We start from the raw sequence: 12404 nt of genomic DNA, 5'->3' as shown, positions 1-12404 counted from the left end.
AGCAAACGAATCAACCTTCTCTTTTCTTATGTTTGTTCTTTATGTTTACTAAAGAAGTGAAACACATACAACTACTGTAAGTGAGTGATCTTAACACTCTATTTAAGAGTGGTGGGAGAGGGTTGGTGGAGGTGTTTATTGCACCAACCCATCGGTTTTTCCTTTTTTTTTTTAGATGAGGCATAAGCCGTAAAACAGAAGTTTGAATTCTATACATTTTTTGGGAACTGGTTTTATTTAAGAAGATTTTCCTTACATTATAACAATTTTAACATAAATAGATTTACTTTTGTAAAAAGCATCTATTTAAATCGAACGCTGTTGCTCCTTTTATAAAGATTCCGAAAAAATGAAAAAAATCTAAATGAAATGGTTTTTTGACAGAGCCTGTTAATTAATTACATTAATTTTTAGAATTTGACACTAACAAATGGAATTATACAAAATTGTAGCAGCGATTGTTGATATTACATGCATCTTGTTGCATGGATGTTTGATTACAGTTGTGTTAAAAACTAAAAAAATACGAAAAGTTCGATCAAACCAACTATTAATAAATTTGTGTATAGGACATTGGTTGATCGCATTTTTTGATGTGTTTGGTCATTTTGTGCGACATTTTAGTTGGATTGAATACAGCATGTACGTTCTAATGATTTCAAGTTTGTATGTATTGACAACCGACAGATTTGTCTCGATTAAATTTCCAATGAAATATCAAAACATGAATATATGTCTACATCTTATGTGGATGTCTTGCAGTTGGATAATAGCCATACTGTTTGTTATCATTTCCTATCTTAAAAAAGATAGACCAAAAACAACAGCAGATGATAAAAACACAATGATGTTGTTTCTCAGCGCAATTATGTTTACAATCGTTTCCATGACAATAATGAACTCGATCATTTTTGCTGTCGTTCGACGACAAACACGTGCTATCGCTTCTTTGCAAGTTCAAGCCAACCAAGGTATGTCATAAATCTGTTTTCTAAAACAATCAGTCTCATACCAGCCAAGCATATAGTAAATCCCGTAATAAACCGTTTTCTAGGGTACGAAAGCTTTATTGTATACGCCTCGTTTCTTTAAATACGAAGAATTTTCAAACGATTTTTTTGAGATCATTTGAACTTGATTATCTGTATTAAATGAAAAATTTTTCAGAGATTTCATAACGTTGAGCACTTTCCTTTCAACAACTTTCTTTTATTTACAGCTTTCCGTGTAAACAACAAACAAAGCACACGAGAATCGCTTTCATACAAATGCTTATTGCTCTAGAGCGAAAAACTTACAAGTTTCTCTGTTAATTGCGCATGTGCTAACAAAAAAAAGACGTAAGCTTTTTGCACTATACCGAAAAATTCAGTCTTATAGAAACGGGCCTTTGCTTTACGTTGGTTAGCAGGCAGAATGCTAAGGTAAAAAGATGTTGATGACGCCATCATCACACCACATTTAAGTTTCTTTGTGTTTAGAACGAAGAAATGAAATTCAAAGAAATTTTATCTCCAAGAAAGAAAAACGTCAATTTTACATATGTTATGGAATCGTTATTACTTTCTCCATTTTGTGGTTGCCGACAGTTGCTGTTGCGTTGAATTCGTTGATACACCACCAACCAGTGAAAGGGGTTGCATTCAGCTGGTCAGTTCGAGTTGCAAATGCCAATGCGTTGTTAGATCCAATTGTGTTTTTTTGGTTCAACAAAGATATACGTGCTGAAATCAACAAAATTTTAACCAAAACTAAAGAAGAAACTAGCGGTAGTTAAAATATTAGTGCAAAATATGCAGTAAGACAAATAATACGTTACTTTCGAAATTTATTTTCACCATAACGCTGCTGTGACAGAGACAAATAAATATATTATGAAGACATCTTGTTCAAATGCAGCTGTTAAGAAACCCCGGTTAATAATGATCAAATTTGGTGTATCTTATCCATCCTATCCTTTGAATATTACTACTTAAGATGTAGTCTGCACACACCATACAAAGGGATCTCGCGCAGTGGATTCGTCTCTGTATTGAACTCTTAACTGTTTGATCGTGGTAATGTATATCGTTCTGCTTCTAAATTTTAAAAATTAAAGAATAATGTGCATAGATAGAAGTACAAATTTTCTGTCGGTTCATGACGATGCAATTCTATTTTTATCCTCACGTTTGATATTTCGGCTAGGGAAAATTACCCTTTATGGGGGCTGGAGGAAGGAGGGGGTGGGCAGAGCCCAAAGCCAATCTTTTTTTATTTTAAAACGTGCCTTGATGTCAAAAATCACAATTTGGCGTCACCAGTATGTTTAGCATGCTGCTTTTTTCATCTCTGTCAATTATTGTCAAAAAGATCTTTTATAATTTGGACGAAATATGGACTACACTATTTTAGCTGTCCCAAAATACTTACATCGATGTCCCCATCGATGTTTCTGAGCGAAGTGGAGCGAAGAGTCAACATCTAAATCGATGACATCTACAATAAATTTTGGCAACAACCATTCATGAACTTACTTAATACCGGCATGTGGATAAATGCAGCAAAGTATGCCAAGTGAAGTATGGATTGTTTACTAATCTGTGTACAATTATCAGATTTGGTATTAGATGTCTAGTTATTTTCTACTTCTCATTGATGGAATAAATGTTGAAAGCGAAATTAAATGTAATATTTTATGAATCTGAAATTTCGCGGACGCAAACCTTTGTAAACACTTGGTCTTCTGGCAAAGTGAATGCCTTTGGTTACATCACTCCTGCACTAACGATATATACAATTAGACAAATTATTTTAAATAAAAATATTTAAAATGCTTATGCATTTGAAACTTTAAATGTCCAGATCAACATGACTACGAAGAAGCAGACACTTAACGCTTGCTTGTAAAGTAGGGACAACAAAAAATTTCCAAAAGTTTTACCACCCATTTCAATCCTCCCTTACTATACCCTAATTTTAAAAATTAGTCGTCAGCTCGTGGACATTTCCAATAATCTGCTGGTCCTTAGATTTTTGTCTGTGGTACAAATTTCCTGCATCACTATTTCCTCTATTCCTAGAATGAAGTACTGAAATTTACGTGGGCAGGCGGGGGTACTGCTTTGATCATATATGCGATTATAATGCGCTTTTCGACTAATAATCCCCGTTAGCTTTAAAATATTGCGGAAAGATCACAGGAATATAGGCTACTATTTTAAACAGACAGAGACAAAATAACGCTAAGATTAAAGAAGAATTTGATAATCCAGCTAAGTTCTATCCAAGTTAACCAATATTTTCAGGAAACTTAAGAAATAAAGGAAAATGACGTGTATTTTTCATATCATAAGATACACGCGTACACATGTTATGCAGGAAATGAATTGAAATAATTAAGGGTCTTTGTTTTCAGGTCTGATAACACAATTTGAAAAAAACCTTCTCCTCCCTGTTTTCCTCACAGCCAACAGCAGCGAATCTCCACCTGTCAACACACCCCCTTCCTCCCCTAGCTTACCAAGTGTCCTGATTCTTGAGGTTTTTGAACTTCAATTTTTGTGATTGTCCTAATTTTGTTATAAAAATTGAGGAATATCCAAACTACAAAGATTAACCATAATTTAAACATCATTTTAAACCAAGGTGTAATAAAGACAAGCATCGTTTGCCGGTGACATTTGCACAACAACTCAACATTAATTTAAAATGATCGAAACACATTCTAAATCGTTTGAAAATGTTTTTCAACTTATTTCAGGTTTTATTATTTACACACAACAACCTCGTCACCAGGGCATCTTGAATGCCAGAAAAATCAAGATCGCTTTAGAACGAGGTGTGGCAAACATGTCGCCGCTTTGTGTAAACAGTACAAACATGACCAATGATGGTGAACATTGTTATGTATATTTTAAAGTTAAAACAAGAGTTTTCAAGCATACTAAGATTGCAGAAAAAAGAGTGCATAACAGCCCACAGAAACACGAGAACAAAATAAAAATGGTCTATGCCTCAACTTTTTCGTTTCTATACTAAGAAGAATAACAAGTCTGAATGTTGCCATAAAATCAGAACAACCCAAGAAGCAAATTCTCCTACAATTCTTCTTTCTTTTTTTTACAGACATTAATTGCAACACAATACACGTGTTTGTATTATTGTTTGTGAACACAATTATACAGCTTCACAGATACGAAAGATAATTTTCTGTCATATAAACCCCACAGAAAGTTGAAAAAAGTTCATGTGTAAGAACAGGATAAGGCTAAACTTTTAAGTTGTGTGTTTTACTATTTATATCAAACAAAAACAAGCAATAAACTTGGCATATAATGTTTAGATGGCTACGCTTGTTGTAAAGAATGTTTTTGGTCGAAACCTGCATTAATGGAATGATTACAAATTATGTTTAAAATGGCGCCCTTTATAGAATACAAATGAATCTTAACTGCTCTCATTGAAAGTAAAAGTTCCGGAATTGCACTCCTTATGACACAATAAATAAAAGAGCAAAAAGAAATGATGTTTTATGTTACATTAAATGTTTTCTTCACATAAACATTTTTATGTGCATTCATATATTTAAATTTTTATGTGAACTTAAGCACAACAGCTTCTCCAATTAGCGGACATAATTTATGCTGGAGATTGATGCAATAAAATGTCTCTGCTAATTAGAGGTGTCCAACTTTTGAATAAAGTATATTTTACGTTTTATTTCGGAGGTTTTCAACTGGACTTGACAGGAAAATAGTCCGTTTGGTCTGATCATTTTACATGTTACAGCTATAATAACGAAAAAAGTCAACTGCCAGTTTTGTTTTCATCTTTGTGAATGCTAAATAATGTATAATTCAGTTTCTTTACACAATCGCCAAACGGGTGGATATATTAAAAAATCAAAGGGCCATATTTCTTCTTATTGTCACGGGTCAATACACACAAAATTATTAAACAAGAAAAAGTTGAAGATCAAAATAGAAAAATGTTGATCAACATGTGAAGAACATATTTTTATTATTTAAGAGTAAGAAAGATAAAGAAAATAAAGATTCGGAAATAAAGATGTCGCCATCGTAATGCGCGTTTGATTTGTTTTGAAATGTTTCTGGTCTCATGATAACAAAGTTTATCGTTCGACGCTCGTAGTATGTTGTAGAAAAGAGACTCAAAACATGAAAAATTATGTTGTTGGTTCTAACAGATATTCCTTAATTACAAAGAAGTTATAAAATGCTGTTACTACCAGTACGTACAATATTTGTGGTTATCTGAAGCGAAAGATCTTATTTTTGATGCTTACTGGTAAGTACAAACATGAAAATTCTGTAAAACTGTTGTTAGGAAAATATATTTCGTAATGATCCAACAACGCGCTTATTAAATTTTTGGACTTTTTTGCATGGGCGCTTAATCGAGGGGGCGATTAAACAATGCTGGGCGCCTATAAATTTTTCCTAATTTTGTAGAATTTACAGACAACAGTAATTTTCAACTTTGTTTTTTTCCTAAAAAATAAAACCAAACAAATGATGTAACAAAATGAAGGTTATTCCTTTTAGGGTTCTCGATATAAAAAAGTAAAATTTTCATATAAGCGCCCAGTTCCTTAAGGTAGTTTTCTATCAAGCCCCTCCTTTTATCAACTGGGTGATTATTCAAAGGGGCGCTTAAAAAGTGCTGGACGCTTATTGAACTTTGAGGAAATTACCTGGGCGTTTATTCGAGGGAGGGGGCTAAAAAAGGCTGGTCGCTCAATCGGATCATTACCGTATATACTTAGTCGTGAAATATAGTTATTTATTTGTTATTATAGTAGTTATTTTAGATTTAGGATTAGAAATGAATAAATTTTTTTCTCTCACTTAAAATTTTGTTTTTTAGCTGCCACAAATTAATATTTGTTTGCCTCTCATTTAATAGACTTTTAGATGCACATTTCAGGGCAGCAAATAGATTTCAACATCAAGAATTTTTACAAGTATTCTTTCCAGGGTTGTAGCTATAGCATATCAACAAAGCATTTTTTCACATTTGTTGCATAACTTGATATTTTAATATTTTTAAACTATTAGCTGTTGTGATTATGTATCTGTCACACTCCCTCTGTCATTACTCTCTCTCTTACTGCTGTCAATAATTGTACATCAAGTACACCAAGTATTGTGATGTTAACCTTAATACTTACAGTTTGTAAGTAATATGAATTGAAAGAACTTATCATAAATCTCCATAAATAAAAAACAAAGTCTTTTTTTTTTGAAATGGCGCCCTATATGTTACGTTTTTAACATACCGTTTTTTTTCTTGCTTACAAAAAATCTTGAAATTAAAACTTACAGAATTGTTCAAAGTGTTTATTCACAAAAAATAGTTTTTATGGACAAGTGTACATTGTGCCTGGTCGAATCGTATGATGTGTGCAGGATCGTTTACCTCTATTTTGTCCAGGGGTGTGAGGTGGGCGGGGGACGGATTATAACGTTTTCTTGACAAAAGTGAATCAATTTGCCTTTTTGACATGAGAGATGACGTCGAAGAATACCCTGTTATCATTGTAAAATATGATTGCCTTTCATATTTTCGCTTAATCATTACGACTTTTCCTTAGTCAGCACATTTTCAGGTCAATATTAAAATGGCGCATTGAGCAGCGGTTTTGTATTTTGTAAACAACAAAACTTTGTTATAAAGATAGTTAAATTTATAAAAATCGTTTGTTTTTACTTTTTTAGATTTGATTAGTTCATGATGTCGCATTGTACATTAGGAAAGAAGATAGCGGCATAAAAAAGGGCTACTGCGATAAGAAAAACAAGTGCTTTGTAGCTAGCTAGCTATTTAACAATGTTTTTAATATGTTTGGCACGTAGTTGGTGATCAAAAACCTAATGCAGACGTATTGATCACAGCTAGCTTTATATATTTTAGCTTGGCATTTTGTTTACATTTAGTCATTAGCTAGCTAGCTTAACTTTTTCATAGTAAAATTTGCAGGGAGGATTAGAAACTTTGTTTCTTTGTTCCTTAATAAAATTTCTCCCAAAGATTTGCAATATTTGTTTCAAATCAGATTCACAAAAACAAATCCCAAAAATACGTATATTTCTTGGGACTCTATTTGCAAAAATTTATCAAATATCAACTCAAAATTGATGAAATTATTTAAGAAAAGAGAATGTGATTATTAAACTTAGGGAAGTAAAGGGAGATCATCTAGTGTCTCTAAAATATCCCTGAATTTCATAACTAACTTAGCTGTATTGATGCATGGGCAGGTAAAATCAACCTACCCGCAGCTGGTGTTTGGTGACCTTATTTTATGAGCCTTCTCCAAAACAATTTCACAACACGATTATGGAAGATTTTTTTATTTTCCATCTGTGATGTAGTGCATTCAAAAAATTAGAAAAATATAAAACTTAGTTGCACCAATCAAACATGGCACAAATTTTTATTTAGACCCTAACATAACACTTGACCCAAAAATATTTCAATCATAAAAATTGCTCTTCTTAATATTTTTTGTACATGTGTTTTTGTGTACTTACAAAAACTGTCAAAAATCGTTTATTGGTGTCCCTGATAATAGTTAAAATATTTTGTGTCTCAATTTTTTTTCAAACCAGCCTATAAACATGTCATACCAAGTTTCAAGTCTGTATTTTAATTTTATTTTTAGCAAAAAGTACGGTTTAGAAAGAGAAGTGTTTTTTATAGCCCACTTTGCTGGACACTTTTAGCTTTATCCCTTCCGGCACATAGATTCATACTTTTAATTTATCCAAATTAAGAAGGCATTTTAAGCTTGCTAACTTTGCAAAAAATAGTTTTCATAAAAATCTAAGTGTTCCGAAAATCAGTTCCCACAAAAATTAATTCTCCTAAAGTATAGCTTAATAGTTCTTATTTTTACGTAACAGAACGGTCAGAAATTGTCGTAAACTTTTTTTGTAAAATTTTGGTAAACAACGAGGGTGCCGATAAGCCGCATACGCCGTAAAAAGTGCGGGCGTTTTCGGGCGCGTTTTGAGAAAAAAATCAGCTATTTTTGCCCGAAAAAAACCGCTTAGTCCCGAAAAATGCCCAAAAAAAAAGATTCACCACAAATGATTCTCGAAGAATTATTCAAAAAAAGTATAAAAATTAAAATAAACTATGTGGTAGCGAAGTTCTATATATACTTCATTTCCATCCCAAATATAGCTATCAATCTAAAGCAGGCTGTTATAATCTGTCTGCATATATCCAAAAATTATTCTGCCCTTCTCTTCACTCCCTTGTCTTTTTTCTGTAGGATTTAGTCACAAAAATAATAACTTATTCCATAAACTGGATTAGAAATCTAAACAATGTGAACTATCTAGCTAAATAAAATAGAATTCTATTCAGTACAGCTAGCTAAACTATATCAAAGTATTACGTAACGTGTGCATAAAACAGCACAACTTCTTTTCCAACCTTTAGGCGTTTATTGCAGTTACCAAGATAATTTTTCCTGTCTTTTTTTACTTGTGAGACAATGCAATTGTCAGTACGTTTTCTGTTGCGGGAACATAAATTTTCCAACCGCTAAAGTTCTGCCATATTTTAATAGCATAAATTAACATATTCTTTATCACGCGTTCCCATAATCTGGCCATATATTGCCAAACATCACTCAACGATACCGGGGTATTTTTCGTCATGTTCTCTCTTATTAAAAAGCCCTGGGGACAAGGATGCAGTTATACAACCTCATAAAAGAAACAATATGGCACCAATAAATGTTTGCTTATGTCAACACTTTTTCGGTGATGTCATTGAAAGCTTTATTTCTTTAAAATACCACTTGCCCAAAATCTAATTACTTTAGTTTTAGGGACAATTTTAACATTCTATTTAAAGTTTTTAACGGCTAAAAAACAGTTTTTTTACATATATTTTGTTTTTTACATAGCTCGTATAAAAAAATCCAAAAAGGATAATAATGATAATGGTTTCCGATTACAATAATTTCATAGAGATTTTTAGGTTTAACTTCGAGTGATAGGCAATAGGCTATAAGAGGCAGGGGACCTAAATTTTTGCATGCAGGTGTCTAATAGATGAAAAATAAAATTTATGTAGTATCATTAATTTGTAACATACTGAAAAACATTGTTTCAAAAAAAAAACGCACTGACTATGGTCAATACCAAGGAATAAAATTTAATCAGCGGAATGGATAAAAAACATTATTAATTTGTTTATTATAGACCCGACTCCTCATTAACCGCATTTTGAGAAAGTGTTATATCTGTCTTTGTCTGTCTGTCTGCATGATCTTACTCTTAAGAACAGCCTTCGAGGTGGCATTGTAGTGAAAATATGTTTCCAAAGCATTAATTAAAGTTAGTTTCTTCTTTAGTTTTTGTTAAAATTTTGTTGATTTCAGCACGTATATCTTTGTTGAACCAAAAATATACAATTGGATCTAACAACGCGTTAGCATTTGCAATTTGAACGGACCAGCTGAATGCAACCCCTTTTACTGGTTGGTGGTGTATCAACGAATTCAACGCAACAGCAACTGCCGGCAACCACAAAATGGAGAAAGTAATAACGATTCCATAACATATGTAAAATTGACGTTTTTCTTTCTTGGATATATAATTTCTTTGAATTTCACTTCTTCGTTCTAAATACGAAAAAAATATCGTGTGTTGATGACATCATCAAAACCTGTTTTACCATATCCTCTTCCTGCTAACTAACGCAAAGCGAAGAGTCGTCTCTATGTGACTGAATTTTTCAGTCTAGTGCAAAGAGTATACTTTTTTTTAAAACATGCGCAACTAGACAAAATTTCTAATCTTGTCTCATAGTGCACAAGCGCTTACAAAGAAACGAACGGTTTTTGCTATGTAGCGGAAAATGCAGTCGAATGAAAACGTCTAATGTCCTTTGTTTGTTTTTTACACGAGAAGCTGTTATTACATGAAAGATGTTGAAGGCAAAATGCTTAATGTTATAAGATTTCTGAGAAAATTTAAAACAACGTATTTTCCTATGCGGATAAACTCCTGATCGAATAGAATTGTACAAAATTATTTGAACAATACTTGGGTTTGACTGGGCGAGGCGTATAAAACAAAAAATATTTATGGGATTTGCCATATGCTTGCCTAGTATGAGATTGACTGTTTTACAAAAAAAATTATAACATACCTTGGCAGGCTTGAACTTGCAGAGATGCGATAGCACGTGTTTGTCGCCGAACAGCAACAAATATAATCGAGTTCATTATTGTCATGGAAACGATTGTAAACATGATTGCGCTGAGAAACAACATCATTGTGTTTTTATCATCTCCTGGTGTTGTGGGTCTATCTTTTTTAAGATAGGAAATGATAACAAAAAGTATGGCAAATATCCAACTACAAGACATCCATATAAGATGTAGACAGATATTCATGTTTTGGTATTTCATTGGAAATTTAATCGAGACAAATCTGTCGGTTGTCAATACATACAAACTTGAAATCATCAGAACGTACATGCTGTATTCAATCCAACTAAAATGTCGCACAAAATGACCAAACACACCAAAAAATGCGATCAACCAATGTCCTATACACAAATTTATTAATAGTTGGTTTGATCGAACTTTTCGTAATTTTTTAGTTTTTAACACAACTGTAATCAAACATCCATGCAACAAGATGCATATAACATCAACAATGACTCCTACAATTTTACGTGTTTCCATCTTCTCGTGTCAGGCCATACCTGTAGCAATATTAAAAAATTGTGATTAGATGGTTCAAATAGTGGATATTTTTACAGAATTTCTTTTCAATTGTCCAATGTGACAGCAAGATAGAAATAGTATTCGTTAATGTAAATGAGTTCACACTCATTATAAAGTTATTCGTATAAAGAAAAAACGAAACTTAATCCACCTTAAATATAGCCTGACCTTTGACATTCTTGGTTTTTCAAATAATAACGTAATTCTTAGTATCAACAATAAAAGTGAATTTAAAAACATTGTCACCGTTCAAAAAGACAGAAACCAGTAAAATACCAACTGAGCGTTAAGAAGTTTTTGAATAAGCACCAAAAGACGCAAAAGAATAAAGTGCTGGTTAAGTTTTAAAGCCTAACTTGAATAATTACAGAGAATAAGTTATCGCCAATTTTTAACGCGATAAACTCTCGTGTTATGAAATTAAAAATGAAAACCCGACAGTTTTTTGTATATATAGCTAGCTAAGTGAAAATTAGATGTAAAGAAAAGTGTAAAGAAAGTAATAACGCAGCACATTAGCATGTATCAATAATGATAAAAAAGACTGTTCTGAATGAGGTGAGGAAAAAAAGAAAACTGATTATAATACATTAACTTCCTCTATTTTAGCCAATACAGTTAAACAGCGAAAACACAACCTTACTGTAGTAAAATTATAATATAAAAGATGCTGTATGTCCATTTTATCATTTATTTTATTTACAAGGAATAGCTTACATTGCGCCTCATTCAAGTTGATGCATTATGAAATTCATTTGACCTTTCCTTACCGTTCTCAGACCAAAAGAACAAATAAAACTACCAACCAAAATGTTAAACATGAAAGAATCTTATATGGCTATTCATCTCTTTTAGTACAGCTATTGTTTTGCACAACAAGAGATGTCTTTTGTACAAAAAACATGCTGTGAACACTCAGGAGTCGTCATGGAAAAACTGATAAATTAACAGATATCCACAACAAAGAGATCTCCCGATACATATTCATTATCTAGAAAGCCCAAATTTTAAGCAGCCTCATTGTTCATTACAAAGAGCTATTTTGAGACTTCAAATTCATTGAGATTATTACAAAAGAGGTAGGCGAGATGTTTTCGGATTTTAAACTTCCTTTTTATTCAGGTGTTCTCCACCTTAAATTGTTTTAAAACTTCCTTGAAAGTTTTACCGTATGTGTTCTTCATACAAACGATCATTATAAATAAAATAAATGAAATTCAAACCATATGTTAAAGTGGGTCTAGACATTCTTACTAATCTGGTTGCAAATTATGTGGCATATTGATATGTAAATTACCTTAACTATAAAAAAAATTATTAAAAAGTTTGGACTTAAAAAAGTTCAAACTTTTTCAGATACTCGATTCACTCAATATTTATGTATTAACCCTTTTTGTATTGTAATTTATATTCGATTCACTAGATTCAAAAATAACTGTATTGTCAATACTGACAGTCGGAAAATCTCATGCGACCAAACTTTAAGTACTCGACGAACTTTACATCATTACAATTATCAATTCAATATTTAAGGGTACTTTCCATTGCTAATACGTATCTTGCACAGTGCCAACTAAAATATTAGCTCAAAATCTCGAACGAACGAACGAACGAACGAACGAACGAACGAACGAACGAACGAACGAAC

The 12404-nt window shown here is 32.3% G+C and overlaps 2 protein-coding genes across 2 annotated transcripts; one reads left to right on the top strand and one right to left on the bottom strand.

The window, feature by feature from the left end:
- The first annotated feature begins 430 nt into the window (after nucleotides 1-430).
- Nucleotides 431-1976, top strand: LOC130657909 (tachykinin-like peptides receptor 86C). Its single transcript, XM_057460895.1, has 3 exons — nucleotides 431-971; nucleotides 1482-1769; nucleotides 1858-1976. The coding sequence occupies exons 1-3, from the start codon at nucleotides 431-433 to the stop codon at nucleotides 1974-1976; spliced, it is 948 nt and encodes a 315-aa protein (XP_057316878.1).
- Nucleotides 1977-10086: 8110 nt separating this feature from the next.
- Nucleotides 10087-10729, bottom strand: LOC130656112 (uncharacterized). The gene has a single exon (XM_057458931.1). It carries the CDS (start codon nucleotides 10712-10714, stop codon nucleotides 10163-10165), a length of 552 nt encoding a protein of 183 aa, XP_057314914.1. The 5' UTR covers nucleotides 10715-10729; the 3' UTR covers nucleotides 10087-10162.
- Between the last annotated feature and the right edge of the window lie 1675 nt (nucleotides 10730-12404).

Source organism: Hydractinia symbiolongicarpus, chromosome 9 (genome assembly GCF_029227915.1).
Source record: "Hydractinia symbiolongicarpus strain clone_291-10 chromosome 9, HSymV2.1, whole genome shotgun sequence".
Taxonomy (NCBI): domain Eukaryota; kingdom Metazoa; phylum Cnidaria; class Hydrozoa; order Anthoathecata; family Hydractiniidae; genus Hydractinia; species Hydractinia symbiolongicarpus.
This window is presented reverse-complemented; position numbering and strand designations above follow the sequence as displayed.